This window comes from Eriocheir sinensis, chromosome 19 (assembly GCF_024679095.1).
Source record: "Eriocheir sinensis breed Jianghai 21 chromosome 19, ASM2467909v1, whole genome shotgun sequence".
NCBI classification, from domain to species: Eukaryota; Metazoa; Arthropoda; class Malacostraca; order Decapoda; family Varunidae; genus Eriocheir; species Eriocheir sinensis.
The window spans coordinates 16,839,741-16,864,964 of record NC_066527.1 but is presented as its reverse complement, the minus strand read 5'-3'; the positions used below and the strand labels follow the sequence as shown (position 1 = coordinate 16,864,964).

Genomic DNA, 25,224 nt, shown 5'->3' with positions numbered 1-25,224 from the left:
GTGATGACTGGGCGTGGTGAGCGTGGTGAGACGTGAGGGATATGGAAGGCGTGTGTGAAAGGGATGTAGGGGGCGTGTGTGGGAGGGTTGGGAGGCGTGGGTGGGTGTGGGAGGGTGGTGGTGAGGCGTGGGAGGGTGGTGGTGAGGCGTGGGTTTGTGTGGGAGGGTGGGGCAGGTAGAGGGGGTTGTGTTGAGGTGTGTGTACGTGCGTGCGTGTCCGGAAGAGCCGCGGCCTGATGAGCGTCTTGCAGATGAAGGCTGTCCTCGTGCTCGTGGCGGCGGCGGCGGTGGCGGCGGCGGAGAGCTACTACGGCTACGGCGGCGGCGGTGGCGGTGGTGGTCTTGGCGGCGGCTTCGGCGGCGGCGGCTTCGGCGGCGGCGGCTTCGGCGGCGGCGGCGGCGGCTATGGAGGCGTTGGTGGAGGTGGCGGCTTTGGCGGTGGCGGCTTTGGCGGCGTTGGTGGCGGCGGCGGCTTTGGCGGCGGCGGCGGCTACGGGTCGAAGGTGAGGTGATGTGGAGGCTGAGGGGAAGGGGATGGAAAGGGGAGAATAAGGGGAGGGGGTGGAGTGAAGGAGGGTGTGGAGGGGATGGAGGGGAGGGAACAGTAAGGAGGGGAAAGGAGTGGAATGGATGAAGGAGAGAAGAAGGGAAGGGGTAGAGGGAAGAATGAGGGAGAGGAAGGGGCTGAGTGAGGGGAGGAGAAGAAGGGGGAAGGGAAGAGGAAGAGGACAAGAGTGCTACCAAAATCTTAGAGGAAGGGGCTTTGTGAGAGGGGAAGAAGGGGGAAGGGAAGAGGAAGGAACATAAGAACATAGGGAAATAGCTGCTACAAAAATCCTATCAATGAAACACGAGCATAAGACTTCGAGGCGGGACAGAAATCAGTGAGTCGCTCTTTTTCTAACCTGACGATCCTCTCACACCTGTCCCGCCCCCACACCACCCTCGCCGCCGCGCCCTCTGACTCCCTCCTCGCAGGTGGACCTGAGCACCGCCTACAGCGACTACCACTTCTCCTGGCGCCACGACGGGGGCCGGAAGTACGACTGGTATCAAGCTAACGACTACTGCAAATATCTCGGGCCCGGGTGGCAGGGGGTTAGCATTGAGACCAAGCACGAGGACGCCATCATCTCCAAGGTCATCTACCAAGGTGAGTGTCGACACGAGTGCTGCTTTGTTTGACTGATCCTTCACCCATATCCTACACGCTCCTTCCCCACCCCATTCCCCCCCATTCCCACCCTTCACCCATATCCTACACGCTCCTTCCCCCCCCCTTCCCCCCTACTCCCACCCTTCACCCATATCCTACACGCTCCTTCCCCACCCCTTCCCCCCACCTTCACCCATATCCTCACGCTCCTTCCCCACCCATTCCCCCATTCCCACCCTTCACCCATATCCTACACGTTCCTTCCCTCCCCCCTTCCCCCCTACTCCCACCCTTCACCTATATCCTACACGCTCCTTCCCCACCCCATTCCCCCCCATTCCCACCCTTCACCCATATCCTACACGCTCCTTCCCTCCCCCCTTCCCCCCTACTCCCACCCTTCACCCATATCCTACACGCTCCTTCCCCACCCCATTCCCCCCCATTCCCACCCTTCACCCATATCCTACACGCTCCTTCCCCACCCCATTCCCCCCATTCCCACCCTTCACCCATATCCTACACGCTCCTTCCTCACCCCATTCCCCCCATTCCCACCCTTCACCCATATCCTACACGCTCCTTCCCCCCCTTCCCCCCCACTCCCACAATTCACCCATATCCTACACGCCCCTTCCCCCTTCCCCACCCCCCACCCCGATATCTGCCACTCCCCTCTTGACATTCCCCTTTCTTACGCCTGTTCCTTCCCTCGCGTTCCTTTATTCATGCTGTTCCTCTCTTCTCGATTCACATAAGAACACAAATTTGAAATACTCTGAATATGTAACCTTACTGAAACCCCTTTATGGATTGGTTGATGAAGTAACTCCTGTATTTTTCTTATCCCTCCTCCTCCATCTCCTCCTCCTACTACCTTTTATCTCCCTCCTTCTCTCTCCTCTTTCTCCTCCTCTTCCTCTGCCTTCCCATTCCCCCTGAGCAGACCAAGTGAAGTACATCTGGACCAGCGGCTTCAGGCAAGGCTATGACTTCCAATGGGGTTCCGGCAGTCCCTTCTACGGCCTCAACTGGTCCCACACTGGAGCGTAAGTATGAGAGAGTGAAGGTGTGGAAAGTGTGGAGTGGGTACGTGTGTGTGCGTGACTGCAATGCTTTCAAATTTGGGGAGTAGCGTAATGTCTGTCGGGGTTAGATTTGAGCATTTTTCTTTGGTTATTCTCTGGTGGGGTTTTTTATGTGCTTGGTGAATGTAACGTTTTGTGAGGAATTTGCGTGGGTGAGTTGAGGTGCTTGGGTGGTGGATGACTTAGACGCTTATAAAAGTTGGGTGTCATAACGTCTATTAGAGTTAAGTTAGACTACAGTATCTTTCTTTGGCTTCTGTTTTGTTTCTTTTTTTTTTGGGGGGGGGGGGAGGGTATTTGGTAGATGTAGTACTTTGCGAGGGATTTGTTATATGTCTTCGGAAATTAGATATCTGTCACAGGCTTTTTACTCTCTCAATCTTCTTTTTTTTTTTTTTTTGAGGGGGGAGGGTATTTGGTAGATGTAGTACTTTGTGAGGGATTTCTTATATGTCTTCGGAAATTAGATATCTCTCAGTTTTTTCACTCTCTCAATCCTCTTTTTTCTTATTCGTTTCAATGTTCTCTCTTACTTTCAACCTTCCCCACTCAGCCTTCCTCAGTGCTCAACCTAACGCAGACTAACTCCTTTCACCCCTTTCTGCAATACCTCTTACTTTCACCCTACCTCAATACACTCCTCACCTACTTCCTCACTCACTCTTCCTCACCCTCAACCTTATTCCTCACCCTCTCTTCTCGTCCCTTCCTAGCCGGTACTTAACCTTCCCCACACTCTCACACCCTTCCTCACCCTAACTCAACTCTCTTTCTCCACCGCCATATCCTCAGCCTCTCTTCTTGTCCCTTCCTAGCCGGTATCCTCACACTCTCACACCCTTCCTCACCTTAACTTTCTTTCTCCAGCGCCATATCCTCATCCATCCTTCGCCTCACACACACCCTCAACACCCTATCTCCTTCACCCTCTCTTCCTCCCTCCGCATCCTCCCCTTCCTTACTCAACCACACCCTTCCCCTTCATCCCCCAGACAAGGCATCCCCCAGCCGGACAACAACGAGGATGGGAAGGAGTTCTGTCTGTCCGTCCTCAACAACTTCTACAAGGACGGGATTAGGTGGCATGATGTCGCCTGTCACCACGAGAAGCCCATCATCTGTGAACGCCCCAGGGGATACGGGGGTGGAGTTGGCGGCATTGGGGGTGGCGTTGGCGGAGGACACGGTGGCGGCATTGGTGGTGGCGTTGGTACCAGCTACGGCGTCCCTTCGTATGGGTATGGGAAGTAATGTGTGATATGGATTGGTTATGGCGGTGGTGATGGTGGCGGTGGGAGAGAAGATTTAATGTTGGGGGGGTGATGGTGGTATGGTGCGTGGTTTTTCATGGTACTGGTGGTCATGGGAAGGGTGGTTAAGGCGTGGTTCATGGTGTGTTGCTCTATGGTTTCAATGGTAGGGGTAATGGCCGAGGGGATTGTTAGGAGGTATTTTGATTTATGGTTTCAGTGATAATGGTGGTTATGCTTGTAGTTATGGCAGAAGGGGAGTTAAGAAATGAATTATGGTAGTTCAAGAGCCTGCTATGGTAGTCATCCCTCTCCTATGGTAGTTAGATGTGACTTTTGATTCTAATGGTAATGGTAGATATGGTTTGGTCAGGTGATGGGGGTATGGGAACTCAGAGCCCCCATTATGGCATTCCTTCTTTCCATGGTGGGTATGGTAATGGTAGGCAATGGTGGTACTATCCCTTGAGCTATTCTAGGCTATCGTTGATCATGGTAGCGATGGCAATGGCTCTGGTTATGGTAGGTTATGGAAGGTCAAGATATGGTAGTTTTGGCTATGGTGGGAATGGTAGCAATGGTGGTGATATTCTTTGAGGTGTTTCTTGACTAATTGAACTCATGGTAGAGAGGATTATGGCAGTGGTTATCATGGTATTAATGGTAGCTCTTAAACCGGATATGGTAGTCCAGTTAGCTATGGGAGTTAGGGCAATGGGGAAGAAAGGAGTGGTTCTGGAATTTGATGGGATTTGTCTGTCTGTCTCACTGTCTGTCTGTCTCTTGGGTTTGTGTATCTCTGTTTCTCTAGTCTGTCTGTTTGTGGTTTCTGGTCTGTTTGTGTCTGTTTGTGTGTTTGTCTGTTGTTTGTTTCTTTACCCCCATCACATCCCATCAATTCCCATCATTCTCCATCACTTTAAAACCCTTTCTTATACTTCCCATTACTTACTAACACGCCCCATCACTTACTAAGACGTCCCATCACTAACTAAAACATCCCATCATTTGCTAACACTACCCCATCACTTACAAATACTTACCATCATTTACTAACACTTCCCATCACCTACCAACACTTCTCAATTACCTACTAACATTCCCATCACTTTCTCACACTCCCCATCACTTACCAACCCTTGCCATCCATTACTTACATTTCCCATCCCTTCCCATCACTTTTTTTTTTAACTTGCCATTTCTTCCTTTTATTTCTTTTCCCCTCCTCTCTTCCACTTCCTTCTTCATTCTTCTACAACGTCTTCACAAGTGCGCCCTTCTCTCCCCTCTCTCTCTCTCTCTCTCTCCCTTCTTCCTTTACTTCCTCCTTCTTTTCTACATCCTGTTTCTCTCCCTCTCTGATTCCTCCTACGTCACCTTCCTCTCCTCGCCTCCTCCTCCTCCTCCTCCTCCTCCTCCACCGCCAATACAAGGACAGATTTTAAACTTGGATGTTTTTTTTGTACGAATTTCTTTTTTTTACTGTATGTGTCAAATGCATCAAGAAAATATATAAATAAATAACATGAATAAAAGGATGTTTGTTATGACGTATGTTTTATTTGTTTTCCTTTTTCTTGACCTGTTTTTTTTTTTTTTTTAGTGTTGGGTGTTTTTTTTTTTTTACAGCAGCTCAACAGCTCAAAAAGCTTTTTTTTTGGGCAGCTCAAGGGCACAAAAAAGTAAACATTAATAATGTTGTTGTTGTTGTTGTTGTTGTTGTTTTGGTCTAGTTGATAAAATAAATAAAAAATGGAGTGTATGTTTCTTTTTTCAACCTTTTTTTTTTTTCTTACGCGGATTAATATTTTTTGGGGGGGTCGTGTTTTCTTAACCTTTTTTTTGTTGTTGTTTTTGTTTTGTTTTGTTTTTGTTTTTATTTTTTGTTTTTCGTTTCCTTTTTTCTTTTTTTTTTTGTTTTGTTTTTAAGTGGATTTTTTTTTTTTAGGGAGTGTAATTTTATATTGTTTTTGTTTTTCTTATTATTTTTTTGGTGTTTATTGTCATTTTTCTTCTTTGTTTTTTTACTTGCTATCAATAAATTCTTCGTTAATTGATTTCTCGTTTTATTTCTTTTCTTTTTTCAATTTATCACCACTAGAATGCCTTTTGTTTGTTTGTTTGTTTGTTTGTTTCTTAGTTGTGTGTGTGATTTTCTGTGTAACAATTTTTTTTTGCGGTTTTTTTTTCATTTTCTTAATATCGATGAAATTTGCATCTTGTAGGAGTTTTCTTCTTCCTCTTCTTCTTCTTCCCTTTCTTTTTCTTTTTCTTCTTTCATTTCTTCGTTTTCTTATTTTCCTTTTTCATCGTCTTCTTCTTCTTCTTCTTCAAATTTTTCTGCTTCATATTCTTTCTCTTCTCTGAACTCCTCTTTCTCCTCCTTTTCATTCCCACCTTCCACCTTCTCCTCCTCCTCTTCCTCCTTTTTTTTTTCCTTTTTCGTGTCCTGTTTTGCCTTCCTTTTTTCTTTAATTTACCTCAGAAGCAGTTTTCATTTTCCTCTTCATATTTTTCTTCTTCCTCATCTTCTTCTTCCTATCCTTTTTCTTCCTCTTTTTCTTCTTCTTTTTCTGCTTCTTATTCTTCCTCTTCTCTTAACTCCTCTTTCTCCTCCAGCTCTTTCTCATTCCCACCTTTCACCTCCACCTGCTCCTCCTCCTCCTCCTCATTTTTTTTCCTTTCTCGTGCCCTTTTTTTGCCTTCCCTTCTTCCTCTCTTCTTTAATTTATCTCAGAAGCAGTTTTCATCTTTCTCTTTTTTTCTCTTTTTTCTTCTTCTAACTTTCTTCTTTTCAATTGTCAATTAAGGGGCTTTTAGTGTATTCCTGTTTTTTTCTTTTTTTTTTCTTTCATCATTCTCTCTCTCTCTCTCTCTCTCTCTCTCTCTCTCTCTCTCTCTCTCTCTCTCTCTCTCTCTCTCTCTCTCTCTCTCTCTCTCTCTCTCTCTCTCTCTCTCTCTCTCTCTCTCTCTCTCTTTTCCTTCGTTTCGCCTTATATCACTTTTTCCCACTTCCATTATTTTTTTTTTGTCTCTCCCTTTGTCCAATTCTTTCTATCTGTCGTTTCATAATTATTTTTTCCACTATTTGTTAATTTTTTCTTTAGTCTAGCCAGATATTATTTTTCTCCTCTCTATATCCTCAGCTCTTTCCCTCCTCTTCCTCCTCCTCCTCCTCCTCCTCCTTCTCCTCTTCCTTCTCGTTTTATAATCATTTTTTCTTCACTATTTTCTTTTTCTGGGATCATATTATTTTCTCTTTTACTTCTTCAGCTCTTTCTCTCCTCCTCCTCTTCCTCCTCGTTTGATCATTATTCTTTTCCACTATTTTTTTTTCTCTTTCCTTAGTCAAGTCTCATATTTTCTCATATTTTCTCCTCTAGTTCTTCGTCTCCCTCACTCTTTCCTCCTCCTCCTCCTCCTCCTCCTGCTCCTCCTCCTCGCCTTCATCATCACTCCTGAGTCATCACAAACCAAGAAGCTGGAAACGATGCAGCCATTAACACTCACTCACACACACTGCATCCCGTTTTCTTTACGCTCTGGGGAGGAGGAGAAAGAAGGGGGGGCTGACTTATTTTACTCACCCACCCACCCCTCACTTATCCCCCCCCCCTCCCCTCTTTCCAGTCCTTCATCCTCTTTCCTCCTCCCATTTCCTCCTGGGTAGCAAAAGAGAGAGAGGGGAAAGAACGGAGAGGAGGAAAATGATATGGTGAGGATGGTGAATGAATGAGAGGAATAGAAGGGATGAATGTGGTGGTGGTGGTGGTGGTGGTGGTAGTGATGGTGGTGGTGGTGGTGATGGTGGTGGTGATGGTGGTGGTGCATATGTTGTTAAGTAAGAGTGTTGATAGTGGTTGTGGTGGGAGCGGAAGTCACATGTCAGAGAGAGAGAGAGAGAAAGTCATAGTGGTGTTGGTAATGATCATATTGGAGGGGAGAGGAAGTGCTTGAAGGAGGAGGAGGAGGAGGAGGAGGAAGAAGAGGAAGAGGAGGAGGAGGTGGAAAAGAAGGTGGAGAAAGAACATGATTGGGTGTGCATGTTCAGCAATAGAAGAGAAGGAGGAGGAGGAATATAAGAAAGAAGAAGAGGAAGTAGAGAGAGAGAGAGAGAGTGAGAGAAGGGGAGAAAGGAATGAAAGTCGAAAGGAAGTAATTGGAGTATGCGAACGTGTGTGTGTGTGTGTGTGTGTGTGTGTGTGTGTGTGTGTGTTGCGATATAGCTTTCTCGTTAGGGTAATTGAGATGTGTTATGAGACAAAGGGAAAATAATAAGGACGGGTAATTGAAGCGTAATGAAAAACAGTTAAATGAAAATGATTGACTAATTAGGAAGCGAATAAGTGGGTATCAAAAGGCAATGAAGTGAGAGAGAGAGAGAGAGAGAGAGAGAACAAGCAATAGGGAAAGGAGGAATGAAGTTAGGAAGAGATGAAAGAAAGGAAAATTGAAAAGGTAAAAAATAAAATAGAAGAAATAGTAAAATAAAGAATAGAAGAAAAAAAAATAAAGAAAACAAGAGAAATAAAAAAAAATAAAAAAAGAAAGAAAGGGAGAGAAAGAGAGACGTATGTGTGTTTGTCTGCGTGTGTGTGTGTGTGTGTGTGTGTGTGTGTTCGTTATGCAATCCAGAGCAAGAATGAAAAATTATCGTGACTTTGGGTTTTTTCTTTTTTTATTCTTTTATTCAAAAAAAAAAACGCGAGAAAATGAAAAAATGGAAGCGAAACAGAAAAAGTAAGATGTAATTTTGGTGGGCGTGGCACACTTGAGGTCCATGATGTAATGCTCTACTACTACCACTACTACTACTACTACTACTACTACTTCTGGTACTTTTACTTTTGCTACTTTCATTTTTTTTTTCATTGTAATCATTAATAGGAAGTTTTTTTATTTTTTATTTTTTATTTTATTTTTTGGGGGTTGGTTGTTTTTTGGTTTTGGTCCTATACTTGTGGTTGTATTTTGTGTTGTTGTTGTTGTTATTGTTGTTATTATACTCCTTCTTCTCCTTCCTTCTCCTTCTCCTATTCTCCTCCTTCTCCTCTTTTTCTTCTCCCACTTCTAATTTTTCCTCTTCTTCTTCTCCCCTATCATTTTCAACTTTTACTTATTTTATTTAACTTATTTATTGAACTGTTTACCTATTTTTCCTTCTTTTTCTTCTTCTCCTTCCTCTTCCTGCTCCTATTCTCCTCCTTCTCCTCTTTTTCTTCTCCCACTTCTAATTTTTCTTCTTCTTCTTCTCCCCTATCATTTTTTTCCTCCTCCTCCTCCTCCCTTCTAATTTTTCTTCTTCTTCTTTTGCTTCTTCTTCTCCCCTTATCATTTTTAACTTTTTCTTATCTTATTTAACTTATTTATTTATTTTTTCTTCTTTTTCTTCTTCCCCTTCCCCCTCCTCCTCCTATTCTCCTCCTTCTCCTCTTTTTCTTCTCCCACTTCTTCTTCTTCTTCATCTTCTTCTTCTTCTTCTTCTTCTTCTTCTCCCCTATCATTATTAACTTTTTCTTGTCTTCGTCTTTTCTTCTTATCCTCCTCTCTCTCTTTTCTCTTTCTTTTTTCTATTACTATTCCTATTATTTATCTCCTACAAAACTTATTCTTTTTTTCTCCATTTAGCGTCACCACCCCCACAAACATCATCATCATCATCATCATCTTCATCATTCTCTTATATGAACCATGAAAGTCCTAGTAATATCTGTACTTTATGACTCCGTAAAACTTAACCTTGACGTCAAAATTTACAGAAGAGATAGATGGATAGATAGATAGATAGATAGATAGATAGTTAGATGTAAGAAGAGAATGAAAGAAAGAAACGAAGGAAAGAAGTGAGTAAAGAAGGAAGAAAGAAAGAATATAAGAAAGAAAATTTAAGAAAGAAAGAAAGAATGAAGGAAAAGAAAAGAAACAGTAAAGACAGTGTAGAAAAAAAGTAGAGAGAAAGAATGTTGAAAACGAGAAACAAAAGACGAAAGAATGAGTGAGAGAGAGAAAAAAAAAGTGAAAGGAGAGAATGAAGGAGACTTGGAGGAAAAAGGTGTGTGTGTGTGTGTGAGAGAGAGAGAGAGAGAGAGAGAGAGAGAGAGAGAGAGAGAGAGAGAGAGAAATGGTGAGAAAGGGAGAGAGGAAAAAAAGGAGGAATGGGAGGTCAAGAAGGGAGAGAGAGTAGGAAGGAAAGGAAGAAAAAAACAGAAGGAAAGGAGAATTGAGAGGGGGAAGGAAGGAGGGAAAAGAGAGACGAGGGTATGAAAGGGAGATGGAGAATTGAAGAAAGGAAGGAAAGACGGAGATAAAGAAGCAGGGAAGAGTATAGAAAGATGGAGGAAAAGGGATAAAGAAGGGAGACAGAGAAGAAAATAGAGAAAGCGAAGGAGGGAAGAAGAAAGAAGAGAATGAAAGTGAAAAGGATGCAGAAAAAGAGGGTGAAAACGAAAGAAAGTAAGAAGGAAGAGGAAGAAGAAGAGAATAAAGAAGAGAAGGATACAGGGGAAGAGAGAGAAAGCGAAAGGGAGGAAGAGAAGGAAGGGAGAGGAGGAGGAGGAAGAATATCAAGGCGGATACTATCGAGATGAGGGAGAGAAGGAAGGAGGAATGGAAGTACGGAATAAAGGGAGGAAGGAGGGAGAGAAGGAAGTGAGGGAGGGAGGAAAAATCTCAATGCGGATATTGTCTCGCTTGAACAAATTAGGGTTTTTTGTTTTTGTTTTTTGTTGTTTTTTTGTTTTTGTTTTCGTGGACAATATTTATTTACATGTTTACGATTCTTTGTTTTCGTTATTGTGTTGGTCCAATCATCATCCTCTCCTTTCTCTTCTTCCTTTTTTTCTCCCTTGCTTTCTCTATTTCCTTCATTCTTTTCCTTTATCCCTCTCTTCCCTTCCCTATACTTCTTTCCTTCCCTTCTTTATTCCTCCTTCTATGCATCCTTTCTCCTTTCTTTCTCTTCCTCCTTTTTTTTCTCCCTTGCTTTCTCTATTTCCTTCATCCTTTTCATTTTTCCTTCTCTATATACCCTTCCCTATTTCTTTCCTTCCCTTCTTTATCCCTCCTTCTATTTTTCCTTTCTCCTTTCTTTTTCTCCTTCCTTCACATTTTCTATTACCCATTTTCTCTCTCTTCCCATCCGTCATGATCTCCCTTTCCTCCTGTACTTATTCTCTCCCTTTCTCACCCTTTATGTCTTTACGTTCGGCCTTTAGCGGCTGTAGACTATTTTGACGAGTCCGCTCGGTCGGCCCCAGCTCGTCAGTGGCGCGGGTGTATGTTATTTTATAGTGGCGCCATTCTTGCTTAGCTCACACTGCCCCCCGGAGCTCCATTTGATCCTCCTGAGAGTTGATCTAGAGTCCGGGTTGATAGGTGGTCTTCAGGACAGCATGTGGGTAGTCGTGGGCCATCTTTTTCTTCTTTTTCTTCTACTACTACTACTACTACTACTACTACTACTACTACTACTACTGTTACCACCACTACTGCTACTACCACCACCCCCACCACTACCACTTCTACTTCTATTTCTCCTGCGCCCGTTACTCAAGATGGCTGGAAATTGTGAGTTTGTGACGGCGGGCGGGACTTTTTCTATAGTATCTTTTTCGTCCTTTTTCTCTACTTTCTCTCAATCTCGCATTTCTTTCTTTTTCCTTTTATCTTTTTTTAGGGGCGTGCTTTTTTTGGAACACTTTCTCATCATGAATTTTTTTTCACTGGAATTTTTCACTTTCTTTTTTTCTTTTCTGCATTCTCGTTTCAGGGCAATTTTTCGGATACATAAGTAAAGCGTTTGTGTGCCATTTTTTGTGGGGTGAATGTATCAATTAGCTTCAGCTTTGATGCATCGTTCCCTGCCTAATATTTTGAGTACTCCACTTAAGTAACGCCATTGTTTTCATACTATCTCGATGCGAAAGGGAGGGAGGAAGAACAGGATGAATGGGAGGTCAAGAAGGGAGAGAGAGTAGGAAGAAAAGGAAGAAAGAAAGAGAAGGAAAGGAGAATTGAGATGGGGAAGGAAGGAAGGGAAGAAAGAGACGAGGGTAAGAAAGGGAGATAGAGAATTAAAGAAAGGAAGGAAAGTAGGAGCTAAAGAATCAGGGAAGAGTATAGAGAGATACATAGGAATATACATAGGAAGAACAGACACCAGAAGAAAAAGATGGCCCACGACTACCCACATGCTGGAGGAAAGGGATAAAAAGGGAGACAGAGAAGAAAATAGAAAAAGCGAAGGAGAGAAGAAGGAAGAAATTCATGTTATTTTAAGCGTTTTTCGTCCTGTTGTTCTGCATTATTTTCAGCGTTCTTGATACTTGTTCCCTCGCGCGTTGTTTCCGAGACTTTAGAATCCCATTATTTTCTGGTTTTACATCAATGATCACATTTCCACGGTTTCTTATTTAATTATAGATCATGATATTGGTCTTTGATGCCTATTATGTCCAGTTTTTATTAGTATCTTGATCTTGTTTCCTTATTTGCTCTCTAATGTGTGCTACAGCTTAAGAGTATCATTATTATTATTATTATTATTATTATTATTATTATTATTATTATTATTATTATTATTATTATTATTATTATTATTATTATTATTATTGTTGTTGTTGTTGTTGTTATCATCATTGTTATCGTTATCATTATTTTTATTATTATCATTACCATTACTACTACTTTTTTATGTCTTTTAGTAGTAGTAGTAGCAGTAGTAGTAGTAGTAGAAGAAACAACAGCCAAGAAGCAGTGTGGTCGCCTGGATGAGATGCAGGCTGTCCTTCTCCCTCCTGAGGTCAGCCTTGGTCTGCCTGAGAGGAACCAGGTCACCTGCACCCAAAACCACCCGCATTGCTGACCTGGACTTTGAGGCGACGGTGGTTGATAGTCGTATCAACCACAAGCTCTATAACAAAATAAAATGTTTAGTAAAGTTTGTAATATTAAATAAAGATGGTTGTCGGCCACAGTCATTGGCGGGGTGGGGCCAATGAATTGCTTTGTGAAAGGATATGAGAAAATATACCGCTCACAACGCAACTCTAATAGATGGAGGCCCGTAAAAAAAAAAAAAAAAGTAGTAGTAGTAGTAGTAAATTTTCTACGTTTTTTTTGGTGTGTGTGTGTGTGTGTGTGTGTGTGTGTGTGTGTGTGTGTGTGTGTGTGTGTGTGTGTGTGTGTGTGTGTGTGTACCTGCGGGATCCATTACTCCCTCGAGGCTTCCGCGCGGAAAGAAATGAGAAACTGCCGAAACGAAACAAAAAAGGAGGAAGGAAAAGCGTTACGGAACCTGAGCGGTGAACGTAACATCCCGTTTTCTTTACGAGCGTTTTAAGGAAGTAGTGAAAGGGGGGGATAGTTATTATAGGTCACAGGTATTACTACTACTACTACTACTACTACTACTACTACTACTTCCAATTCTTATTTTCTTCTATATTCTTCGTTTTTTTCGTCTTTTTGTTGTTGTTGTTGTTGTTGTTGTTGCTTACCTGTTTTTTTTATTCTCCTTTTTCTTCTTCTTCCTCATTTTCTTCTTTGTTTTCTACTTCCTCTTCTTCATCATCATTTTCTTTTCTTCTTCCTCTTCCTCTCCATCATCATCTTTTTCTTCTTTTTCTTCTTTTATTTTTTTCTACTACTACTACTACTACTACTACTACTACTACTGTTACTACCACGACCACCACCACCCTCACTATCACTTCTACTTCTACTTATGTTCCTCCTGCTCCCGTTACACAAGAACCTAATCACTCTGTATGAACTCTGTACCAAACCTGTTCAGTACTCGTCAGCCAGACCTACAACCCTAATGACCCTCTTAAGGTCCAGTAGCCTTTGTGGACTCGTTATGAAGTTTTTGTTTGCGGTTTGGGAAATATTTGTATCATCATCATTATCATCATCATCATTATTATAAGTACCAGATGTCGGTGTGTGGAAGTTGTTAGTGGTGGTGGTGATGGTGGTTGTGGTGGTTGATTTTTCCTGTTTTTTTTTTCCTTACTGACTGGTTTGTGTTCGATTTGGTTTAGTTAGTGGAAAATAACACACACACACACACACACACACACACACACACACACACACATTCTGACTCGATTTCTGAAGTCATGTGCAAAATCATTTAACCACACACGCAAAAAAAAAATATATGCAATGAAAAATAACAAAATAAAGTTTAAAAGACAGAAATATAATATTTCCTACACTCACTTCCTCTCCTTCCTCTCCTCTTCCTTCTTTTCTCCCCTTCCTTCCCTGCTTTCCTTCAATCCATTCCTTGTTCCACCTAAAATCCACCCATCCACTTACCTACCCCATTGCTCCTCTCCTTCATTCCCTTCTCTTTCTCATTATTCCTTCTTCCACGCCCATTTCTTCCTTTTTTTCTTTTTCCCTTTCTTCCTCAATTTCACTCTTCTTCAGTCTTTCCCTTCCCCACCATTCCTTCTTCCTCAATCATTTCTTCGTTTATTCTTTTTTCTTTTTCTTCTTCCTCACTTTCTCTCTTCATTTGTCTTTCCCTTCCCCACCATTCCTTCTTCCTCAACCATTACTTCCCTTTTTTTCTTTTTCCCTTTCTTCCTCAATTTCACTCTTCTTCAGTCATTCCCTTCTTCCTTCCATTCCTTCTTCCACACCTATTTTTTTCCTCTATTCTCTTTCCCTTTCTTTCTTCATCACTTTCTCTCTTCATTTGTCTTTTCCTTCCTTATCATTCGTTCTTCCACACCTATTTTTTTCCTCTATTCTCTTTCCCTTTCCTTCTTCCTCACGTTCTCTCTTCATTTGTCTTTTCCTTCCTTACCATTCCTTCTTCCACACCTATTTTTTTTCCTCTATTCTCTTTCCCTTTCATTCTTCCTCAATTTCTCTCTTCATTTGTCTTTTCCTTCCTTATCATTCGTTCTTCCACACCTATTTTTTTCCTTTATTCTTTTTCCCTTTGCTTATTCCTCAATTTCACTCTTTGTTGGTCTTTCCCTTTCACTTTTTCTTGTTTTATTCCATGCTTACCTTGTTTCTGCTTCCCTTTAACTTTCACCCCATTCCTCCTTCCTCCACCTTGCAATATTTATGTACTCCCTTTCACGTCTATTACTGTATCACTCTTTCTCTTTCTTCGCTTACTATTTATATTTTTATTCTTTTCCTCCTGTTATTTCTCCTCTTCCTCCTTTTCTTTCTGCTCCTCCTCCTCCTCCTCTCTCGTTACCCCACTCCTTTTCTCGATCAATCCTACTACTACTACTACTACTACTACTACTACTACTACTACTACTACTACTACTACTACTTCTGCTACTACTACTTCTGCTACTCGTTTCCCACCCTTCCATCCGGTTCTCGCTCCCCTCCTCCTCCTCCTCCTCCTCCTCCTCCTCCTCCTCCTCACTTCCCTTCACTCTCCCACATTAGACTTCTTGACTTTTTGCCTCTACTCTCGACCTGACCTCAGTTTGACACCCCCACCTTCTCTCTCTCTCTCTCTCTCTCTCTCTCTCTCTCTCTCGTCGATGTATTTCTTTCTTTATATGTTTCTTTGTTTTTCTGTGTTTGTTTGTTTGTTTGTTTGTTTGTGTGTGTGTGTGTGTGTGTGTGTGTGTGTGTGTGTCCATATTTATACTTAATTAATTAATATAGTTGTTAGTACATTAAGTCATTCAATCAATTAAACACACACACACACACACACACACACACACACACACACACACACACACACACACACACACACACACACACACACACACACACACACACACACACACACACACACACACACACACACACACACACACACACACACACAAACGTTTCCCTTCTGTTACCTGGTCTTCAATTTCCCTCGTTAATTAGCTGATTCATGTTCCTCGTTCACCTGTATCGTACCTTTACCTGACTCACTTTCCCTTTCAATTCCTCACCCCCCTTACCTCCCCCTCCCCTTCCCTCCCTTACCTCCTTCATTTCTTGCGTATTTTGCTTCGTATCTTCTTCCTCTATTCATTTCCTTCTCTTCCCATTTTTACTCGCCTTCCTCCCCTTTTTTTTCTATTTTCACCTTTACCTCCATTTCTCTTTCTTTCTTCCCTTCTCATTTTTCCTTTTTTAATCTCTTCTCACGCTCCCATCCCTTTCCTTTCCTTACTTTCCTTTCCTTTCTCCCCCCTCTCACCTTCACCCGTTCACCGTTCTTCCTCTCCGTCCCTTCCCTTGTTTCCCTACTCTGCTTCTCTCATTTTCCCATCTCCGTTCATTCTCCTTACCTTGTCTCCCCTTTAGTTCTCTTTTTAAACTTTCCTTCGTCTTTCATTCTGTCATTTAACTACCTGTCTTCATTTTCCTCCTTCCTTACCTGTCCTTACCTTACTCTGCGAACCCTCTATCCTCTCACCTGCCCTAATTTTTTCATGCATTTTCTTACCTCATTTTCCTTTTTTTTCCCATCTTTTTCGTTTTCTATTTATATGTGTTATCTGTTATGTTTATTCCCTGTGTCTCTTCTTTCATTTCTTTCTTTTTTTATATCTCTCCTTTTTTTATCTTTCTCATTCATTTTCTTACCTTATTTTTTTTTGTGTTCTATTGTCCATTCTTTTCGTTTTCTGTTTATATGTATTATCTATTATATATATTCCCAGTGTCTCTTCTTTCATTTCATTCTTCTTTTACATCTTTCATTTTTTTATCTTTTTTATCTTCTTCCAAACAGACCTTATCCAGTTACCAATCCTCATTTCATTCACTCTAAAAATCCTTAACTTGTTTTATTTTTTATTATTTTTTCTCGTATCTTTCCAGTTTTTTTTTTTTTTTTTCGTTCTGGTTCCCTTTTCCCCCTTACACACACTCTCTCTCTCTCTCTCTCTCTCTCTCTCTCTCTCTCTCTCTCTCTCTCTCTCTCTCTCTCTCTCTCTCTCTCTCTCTCTCTCTCTCTCTCTCTCTCTCTCTCTCTCTCTCTCTCTCTCTCTCTCTCTCTCTCTCTCTCTCTCTCTCTCTCTCTCTCTCTCTCTCTCTCTCTCTCTCTCTCTCTCTCTCTCTCTCTCTCTCTCTCTCTCTCTCTTCCTATCTTTCCTCCCTTTCTTTTTCTTCTGATCAGTCATATTCTTGTCTTTACATTTTCCCTTTTTTCTTTTCTATCTTTTCCATCTCTTTTTTTTTGCCCTTCCTCTTCCATAACCTTTCTTTTTTTATTTTCCCTTTCATTCGTATTTTCCTCCCCTCTTTTTTTCTATCTACATTTCTTTCTTTTTTTCTTTCCTTTCTATCCTAACTCCTTTCCATATTCCTTTAATCATTCTTTTCTTTTTTTGCTGTTTCCTTTCTTATTCTATCCTTTTTTTTTCTTTTTTTTTTACTCTGTCTTCTCCCCCCCCCCCCCATCTTTTATTAACTATCTCTCTATCTTTCCTTTCGTTCCTATTTTCTAATCAGTTATTTTCTTGTTCTTAATCATTTCTCTCTCTCATGTATTTTTATCATTTTCTTTCCCCTGTCTCTCTACTTCTATCTTCCCTTCTATTTCCATCTTCCACTACCCCCTTTCTGCTCCTAGTCAACCATATTCTTGCCCTTTCTAATTTCCTTCCCTCCCTGCCTCAGTTATTTTCTTGTTCTTAATCATTTCTTTTTTTTTCTTTCATGTATTTTTATTATTTTCTTTCTATCCTGCCTCTACTTCTATCTTCCCTTCTATTTCTATCTTCTCCTCCCTCCTTTCTTCTCCTAATCAACCCTATTCTTGCCTTTTCTATTTTCCTTCCCTTCCTGCCTCAGTTATTTTCTTGTTCTTAATAATTCTCTCTTTCTTTCAAGTATTTTTATTTTCTTTCTATCTTTACTTCTATCTTCCCTTCTATTTCTATCTTCCCCTCCCTCCTTTCTTCTCCTAATCAACCCTATTCTTGTCTTTTCCAATTTCCTTCCCTCTCTCTCTCTCAGTTATTCTCTTGTTCTTAATCATTTCTCTTTTTCTTTCATGTATTTTTATTATTTTCTTTCTATCTTTACTTCTATCTTCCCTTCTATTTCTATCTTCCCCTCCCTCCTTTCTTCTCCTAATCAACCCTATTCTTGCCTTTTCCAATTTCCTTCCCTTCCTGTCTCAGTTATTTTCTTGTTCTCAACCATTCTCTCTTTCTTTCAAGTATTTTTATTATTTTCCTTCTATCTTTACTTCTATCTTCCCTTCTATTTCTATCTTCCACTCCCTCCTTTCTTCTCCTAATCAACCCTATTCTTGCCTTTTCTATTTTCCTTCCTTCCCTGTCTCTCCTACGTATCTTTTTCCCTGCCGGTACGTTGTAGGCGAAAGAGGATTAAGGGGGGGGTGGAGGAGGGGGGAGGGGGGGGGCTTGTTTTCAACCATCCTAATCCTGCTCTCGTAATCCTTCACCAGCAACAGATACCCTCGCTGTAGCACAAAAGGAAGCCTGCTAGCTGTTATTCCTGCTGATTTCTATGTATTTCTATGTTTTCTATTTCCTGTATATGTATTCGCTTTCCTCCTCCTCCTCCTCCTCTTCCTCTTCCTCCTTTTTCATTTACTTGTGATTTCCTTTCTTCCGTCCTTTCTCTTTCTTCCCTTTAGCGTGCACCAAATGTATCCTGATATCTGTTTCTTTCTCTGTTTCTGGGTTTTTTTCTTTTTCCTTTACGTTTATTCCCTTTTTTCCTTCGCTTGATTTTCTCTGGTTTTGTTTCCTTTCTTTCTTTGTCTTTCTTCCTTTTTTCATTTCATCTCCCTCTTCCATTCCCTAACACAGAGAGAGAGAGAGAGAGAGAGAGAGAGAGAGAGAGAGAGAGAATTAAATCCATAGAAACAAACAAGAAGCAAGAAAGATACACACACACACACACACACACACACACACACACACACACACACACACACACACACACACACACACACACACACAAACACACACACACACTGTACCCTAGATATTTTTTTTCTTGAAGAAGGAGAGTAGACACTTGAGAACAGGAGGAGGAGGAGGAGGAGGAGGAGGAGGGGAGGAGAAAAAGAAGAAGAAGGTGGGGTATGACCTAACCTTGATCAATGAGTATATAAGACCTGACTTCAATACGTTAACTTGCATTTCCTCTCTCTTCCTTTCGACGGTGAGTGGTGGTGGTGGTGAATGTGGGAGTGGTGTTTGCAGAAGTGATGGTAGGAGTGGTGGGTGTGGTGATGGTGTTGAGATGGAAGACTTGCAATGGTGGTGGTGATGCTGGTGGTGGTGGTGGTGGTGGAGAGAGAAAGGGAGAAAGGAAAGGATTTGAATAGAGAAACGGAGTTAAGTAAATTGAAGTGTATGTCTAGAAGAGAGAGAGAGAGAGAGAGAGAGAGAGAGAGAGAGAGAGAGAGAGAGAGAGACTGTGCCTCCGTGCTGTCACCCTGCCTGGTCAAACTCTTTCGCCTCTGCCTGTCAACATCTACCTTTCCTTCCTGCTGGAAGTATGCCTTCATACAGCCTGTGCCTAAGAAGGGTGACCGTTCCAATCCCTCAAACTACCGTCCTATAGCTTTACTTTCTTGTCTATCTAAAGCTTTTGAATCAATCCTTAACCGGAAGATTCAAAAGCACCTTTCCACTTCTGACCTTCTATCTGATCGCCAGTATGGGTTCCGCAAGGGGCGTTCTACTGGTGATCTCCTTGCCTTCCTAACTGACTCTTGGTCATCCTCTCTTAGCCGTTTCAGTGAAACCTTTGCTATTGCGCTGGACATATCAAAAGCTTTTGATAGGGTCTGGCACAAATCTTTGCTTTCCAAACTACCCTCCTACGGTTTCTATCCTTCTCTCTGTACCTTTATCTCCAGTTTCCTTTCTGATCGTTCTATTTCTGCTGTGGTAGACGGCCACTGTTCTTCCCCTAAACCTATTAACAGTGGTGTCCCACAGGGTTCTGTCCTATCTCCCACTCTTTTTCTGTTGTTCATTGATGATCTTTCCAAAACGAACTGTCCTATCCATTCTTACGCCGATGACTCCACTCTCCATTACTCAACTTCTTTTAATAGAAGACCCACCCTTCAGGAACTTAACGATTCAAGGCTGGAGGCAACAGAACGCTTAGCCTCATACCTTACTATTATTTCCGATTGGGGCAAAAGGAACCTGGTGTCCTTCAACGCCTCAAAAACACAGTTTCTCCACCTGTCCACTCGACACAATCTTCCAAACAACTATCCCCTATTCTTTGACAACACTCAGCTATCACCTTCTTCAACACTAAACATCCTCGATCTATCCTTAACTCAAAATCTCAACTGGAAACCTCATATCTCATCTCTTACTAAATCAGCTTCCTCGAGGCTGGGCGTTCTGTACCGTCTCCGCCAGTTCTTCTCCCCTGCACAGTTGCAATCCATTTACAGGGGCCTTGTCCGCCATCGTATGGAGTATGCATCTCATGTGTGAGGGGGGGGTCCACTCACACAGCTCTCCTTGACAGAGTGGAGTCAAAGGCTCTTCGTCTCATCAGCTCTCCTCCTCATACTGATAATCTTCTACCTCTCAAATTCCGCCGCCATGTTGCCTCTCTATCTTCTATCGATATTTCCACGCTGACTGCTCTTCTGAACTTGCTAACTGTATGCCTCCCCCCCTCCCGCGGCCCCGCTGCACACGACTTTCTACTCATGCTCATCCCTATACTGTCCAAACCCCTTATGCAAGAGTTAACCAGCATCTTCACTCTTTCATCCCTCACGCTGGTAAACTCTGGAACAATCTTCCTTCATCTGTATTTCCTCCTGCCTACGACTTGAACTCTTTCATCAGGACACCTCTCCTCCCGAAATTGACCTCTCTTTTTGGACACTCCTTTGAGCTCTATTCAGGAGCAGTAAGTAGCGGGCTTTTTTTGTATATTTTTCTTTACGCCCTTGAACTGTCTCCTTAGCTGTAAAAAAAAAATAAAAAAAAAAAAAAAAGACAGACAGACTGACGGACAGACAAGGACGGAAGAGCTGAAGAAAGGGAAAACAAAAATGGAGAGTAAGCTGAATTTGTAAAGGAAAGAGAGAGAGAGAGAGAGAGAGAGAGAGAGAGAGAGAGGAAAGGAGAGTTTAAGGTAAAGTCAGAGGATTGGAGGGAAGGAAAAGTGGAGGAATATTCTTTTGAGTGGAGGAACTTTTTGAAGTGGAAGAAGTGAGAAGGTGGAGGAAAGTTTGGGTGGTTTAGGAGGAGGAGAAGGAGGAGGAGGAGGAGGAGGAGGAAGAGGCGATAGGTGTGGTAAAGCATGAAAGAAAAGAAGAAAAGTAAAAGAACAAGAGAAAAATAAATGTTACAAGAGGAAAAAGAAGAAAACGGAAGAGAAGGAGAAGGAGGAGGAGGAAAAAAGAAGAGAGGCAAACGACAAGCTGTAAAAGAAGAGAGGAGGAGGAGGAGAAGGAGGAAAAAAAAAAAGAAATCCCCAACTTCTTCCTAGTCTTGTAAAACCTGAACGAAGGAAGGAGGAAAAGGAGGAAGGAAGGAAGAGAAAAGTAAAATAATAAAAAAGTTTGTATCTTTAAAAGGATAGAAAATGAAGAAGAAAGTGAAAGGTGTCGCGATAAGGAGCTGCCAATCATATGCGAGATGAGAGAGAGAGAGAGAGAGAGAGAGAGAGAGAGAGAGAGAGAGAGAGAGAGAGATTAGTAGTACAGAGAGGAGGAGGAGGAGGAGGAGGAGGAGGAGGAAGAAGAGGAGGAAACAACACGATACGTTTGTTGTGGACATTTGAAGAGTTAGTCCAAATTCTGTCGAGAGAGAGAGAGAGAGAGAGAGAGAGAGAGAGAGAGAGAGAGAGAGAGAGAGAGAGAGAGAGAGAGAGAGAGAGAGAGAGAGAGAGAGAGAGAGAGAGAGAGAGAGAGAGAGAGAGAGAGAGAGAGAGAGAGAGAGAGACAAGCAAGCAAGGAACCGGAAAGACAAAAGACAAAAAAAAAGATGACGGAATGAAAAGAAAAAGAAAAATTAAAAACAAGTGAATGAATGAATGAACAGTTGGCGAACAATGATATATATTTTTTTTCTTTTTCTCTTGTTTGTCTTTTCTCAACACATTTTTTTTATTTTTCTCGTGTTTTCTTCTCCACTGCATATTAACTCATCTATTTCCGCTTCTTAACATTTCTTCACCCTCACTCAGTTTCCTTTCTCACAACTCAATCTCTTTTTTTTTCTATATATTTTACGTTGTTTTCTTCCTTGTAACAATTTTTCCCATTTTTTATTTTCCCACTAACTATATTTCCCCATTTATTATTTATTATATTTTCCAATCAATCTCTTTTTTTCGATATATTTTACGTTGTTTTCTTCCTGTGACAATTTTTCCCATTTTTTATTTTCCCTATTTACATTTACTATTTTTCCCACTAACTATATTTCCCCATTTATTATTTATTATATTTTCCAATCAATCTCTTTTTTTTCGATATATTTTACGTTGTTTTCTTCCTGTGACAATTTTTCCCATTTTTTTTTTCCCTATTTACTATTTACTATTTTCCTCATTTACTTTATTTCCCCATTTACTATTTATTCTATTCTCCCTTTTTACAGTCTACTCTCTTTCTTGTTTTTATTTTTTTTTTTGCTAACTTTCTTTGCTATCTATTTCCGCCATTTGCTATTTTCCCTATTTACTATTTACTATTTTTCTCATTTACTATATTTCCCCATTTACTATTTATTCTATTTTCCCCTTTTCCAGTCCACTCTCTTTCCTGTTTTTTTTTCGCTAACCTTCTCTGGTAACTGATTTTCCCATTTATTATATTCTCATATTTATTATTTTGCTATTTTTTTCCTATTTACTGTTTCCTCTCTTTGTAATCTTTTGTGCTTACTTCTCCCTCAATTATTTTCCCCCGTACACTTTTTTCCCTATTCACAGTTCACTCTCTTTGTTTTCTTTTGCTCTAACTTCATCCATTAATCGTTTTCTCCAATTATTATTATATCTTCCTTTATGAACTGCCATCTTCGTTTACTTTTTCCTTATTTACAGTCCACTCTCTTGTTAGTGTCTTCTGTGATAATCTTCAATAACCATCAAATTCCTCTTAGGTTGAGGCGGGATAGAAGGGAGTGGGAGGCTGGGAGTTAGTGGGAAGGGATATGAGTGGGAGGGATCAGGATATATATTTGGGCTTCTAGTGTCTTGAGAGGGAGAGTAAAGAGGGAAAAGAGTAGGTGTTAGTGGGTTTAAGAGTAGCTGTGGTCGGCCCCTCCCCGTGGTGGCGCGGGCTGAAATATTTATAGTGACGCCTAATTCGAGGGGACGAGTGGGTAGGAGAATATAGGGGTGAAGGAGTAAGTTGGTAGGATAAAGGAGTGGATGGGTGACGGGTTGATGTGATAATTTGGTGATGGGAGAATAGGGTGATGGGGTAAAAGTGACAGGTTGATTGGGTAGAATTAAAGGTTTCTGAGTGACTGTGTAAGGGGCTGAAAGGGTGACGGGTTGGTGCAATAATGGTGATGGTAGAATAGGGTGATGAGCAATAGTGAGAGGATAATTGGGTAAGATAGAGGGGTGTCGCGGTGTTAGGATGTCGGGGTGTCGGGCGCGGCTGGTCCTGATGTCCCTGTGCCTCCAGATGAAGGCCGTGCTGATCCTCGCGTTAGCGGCCGTGGCGTCGGGCGGCGGCCGGTATGGCACTGGCCGCAGAGTGATCATTTCCAACGGCAGCGGCATCGGCGGCGGTGGCTTCGGCGGCGGCTTCGGCGGCGGCATCGGTGGCGGTGGTTTTGGTGGCGTCATCGGCGGCGGCGGTTTTGGTGGCGGCCGTGGCGGCGGTTTCGGCGGCGGCATCGGCGGCGGTGGTTTTGGTGGCGGCCGTGGTGGTGGCTTCGGCGGCGGCATCGGCGGCGGTGGTTTTGGTGGCGTCATCGGCGGCGGCGGGTTCGGCGGGTTCGGCGGCCTGGTAAGTAAAGGGCGGGGGCGCGGCGAGGGTGTGCCGGCGTGATATATAAGGGGGCGTCGAGAGGGGTGGGGGTGGGGGGGGAGTGATATGCACACTGCCCGCTAAAACCCCTCCCCTTCCCCTGACGCCTCCTCTTTATTCCCCTGCCGCCCCGCTGCCCGGTGACTGTCGGCCCCGCAGGTAGATCTGTCCTACGGCTACAGCGACTACCACTTCTCCTGGAGGCACGGCTTACCGAAGACTGACTGGCACCACGCGAACCTCTACTGCAGCAAGCTGGGATACGGCTGGAAGGGCGTGAGCATCGAGACCAAGGGCGAGGACGCCGTCATCTCCAACATCATCTACAAGGGTGAGTGCCAAGGCCTGTCTTTCCCCGCCCGACCCTTCCCTTCCCCTGTCCCTCCCTCTCCCCTTTCCCTGCCCTGCCCCTGTCCCTCCCTCTCCCCTGTTTCTGCTTTTACCCTGTCCCTGCCCTTCCCCTGTCCCTGCCCTTCCCCTGTCCCTGCCCTTCCCCTGTCCCTCCCTTTCCCCTGTCCCTGCCCTTCCCCTGTCCCTGCCCTTCCACTGTCCCTGCCCTTCCACTGTCCATGCCCTTCCCCTGTCCCTGCTCTTCCCCTGTCCCTGCCCTTGCCCCTGTCCCTACCCTTGCCCCTGTCATCTTAAACCCTTCGACAATGTCCCTCTCTTCCCTGTAACTCGTACCCTTTCCCTCGTCCCGTCCCCACAACAAGCCAGGTCACTGCCACCCCCACCCTTACTTATCCCTTCACCCCTGACCTCCTGCTGCTACATACTGATATACCCTGATCTGTCTTGCCTGTTCCTCGTGCCCCTGGTCCGCCTCGTCCCTCGCGCCCCTCAGCACCCTCCTCCTTCCACAGACCGCCTTGAGTACATCTGGACCGGGGGTTACAGAAAGGGATACGGCTTCATTTGGCCGTCTGGTAACCGCTTCCTCGACCTCAATTGGTCCCACACCGGCAAGTAAGTGCACACACACCTTCCCCTCAACACATACAAAGCTTACCGTACATTGTTCATCCGCCCAGGCTCACACAACTACCCTCTCTGTCTCACAAGTCTCCTCCAGCAACGGATATCTGTTTAAGTATAGACACACACACACACACACACACACACACACACACACACACACACACACACACACACACACACACTTTCTTCCCCCTCACCCATACACACACTGCTTGCCATTCGTCTTATATCCACCCCACATAACTCCCCTCCTCTCACCCTTCCTTCTTCACCCTCCCCAGATTTGGGCGTCCTCAGCCCGACAACCGCGAAGGCAATGAATTCTGCCATGCCGTCCTCAACAACGTCTACAATGACGGCATCAGGTGGCACGACGTCGCCTGCCACCACAAGAAGCCCATCATCTGCGAGCGGCCCAAGCACTATGGTCATGGCGGCGGCATCGGCGGCATCGGCGGCATTGGCGGCATCGGCGGAGGCGGCTTCGGCGGCGGTGGCATTGGCGGCATCGGCGGAGGCGGCTTCGGCGGCGGTGGCATTGGCGGCATCGGCGGAGGCGGCTTCGGCGGCCGCCACCACGGCTACGGTCATGGCCGCTACGGTTATGGCTACTAAGAACAAAACAGCGAATGTTTTGTGTTGGATAAGTCACCGGTGGTAGACTGTTCTAAGCCTCCCCGTCTGCCTCTCTCTCACTCACCCTCGTCTCCGTCTCTTCCCTCTTCGTCCTCTTCAACGAGTCATTCTCTTAATCTTTCCTCTGTTGTGTGAGTGAATAAATTAATTATTGGTTTA

At 43.4% G+C, this 25,224-nt stretch overlaps 1 protein-coding gene across 1 annotated transcript; it reads left to right on the top strand.

Moving 5' to 3' along the window:
- The first annotated feature begins 251 nt into the window (after window positions 1–251).
- LOC127000993 (RNA-binding protein FUS-like) lies at window positions 252–25,224 on the top strand. The gene is made up of 9 exons (XM_050865166.1): window positions 252–503; window positions 979–1,153; window positions 2,103–2,205; window positions 3,237–3,491; window positions 18,584–18,632; window positions 23,104–23,430; window positions 23,611–23,782; window positions 24,315–24,417; window positions 24,711–25,224. The coding sequence occupies exons 1-9, from the start codon at window positions 252–254 to the stop codon at window positions 25,042–25,044; spliced, it is 1,770 nt and encodes a 589-aa protein (XP_050721123.1). The 3' UTR covers window positions 25,045–25,224.

Bases quoted from the DNA above. Each gene is read 5' to 3' on its own strand.
- LOC127000993 (XM_050865166.1), top strand. From the start codon at position 252: ATGAAGGCTGTCCTCGTGCTCGTGGCGGCGGCGGCGGTGGCGGCGGCG. The intron at 2,206-3,236 runs GTAAGTATGAGA...TTCATCCCCCAG, and splicing joins AACTGGTCCCACACTGGAGC to ACAAGGCATCCCCCAGCCGG. The intron at 23,431-23,610 runs GTAAGTAAAGGG...TCGGCCCCGCAG, and splicing joins TCGGCGGGTTCGGCGGCCTG to GTAGATCTGTCCTACGGCTA.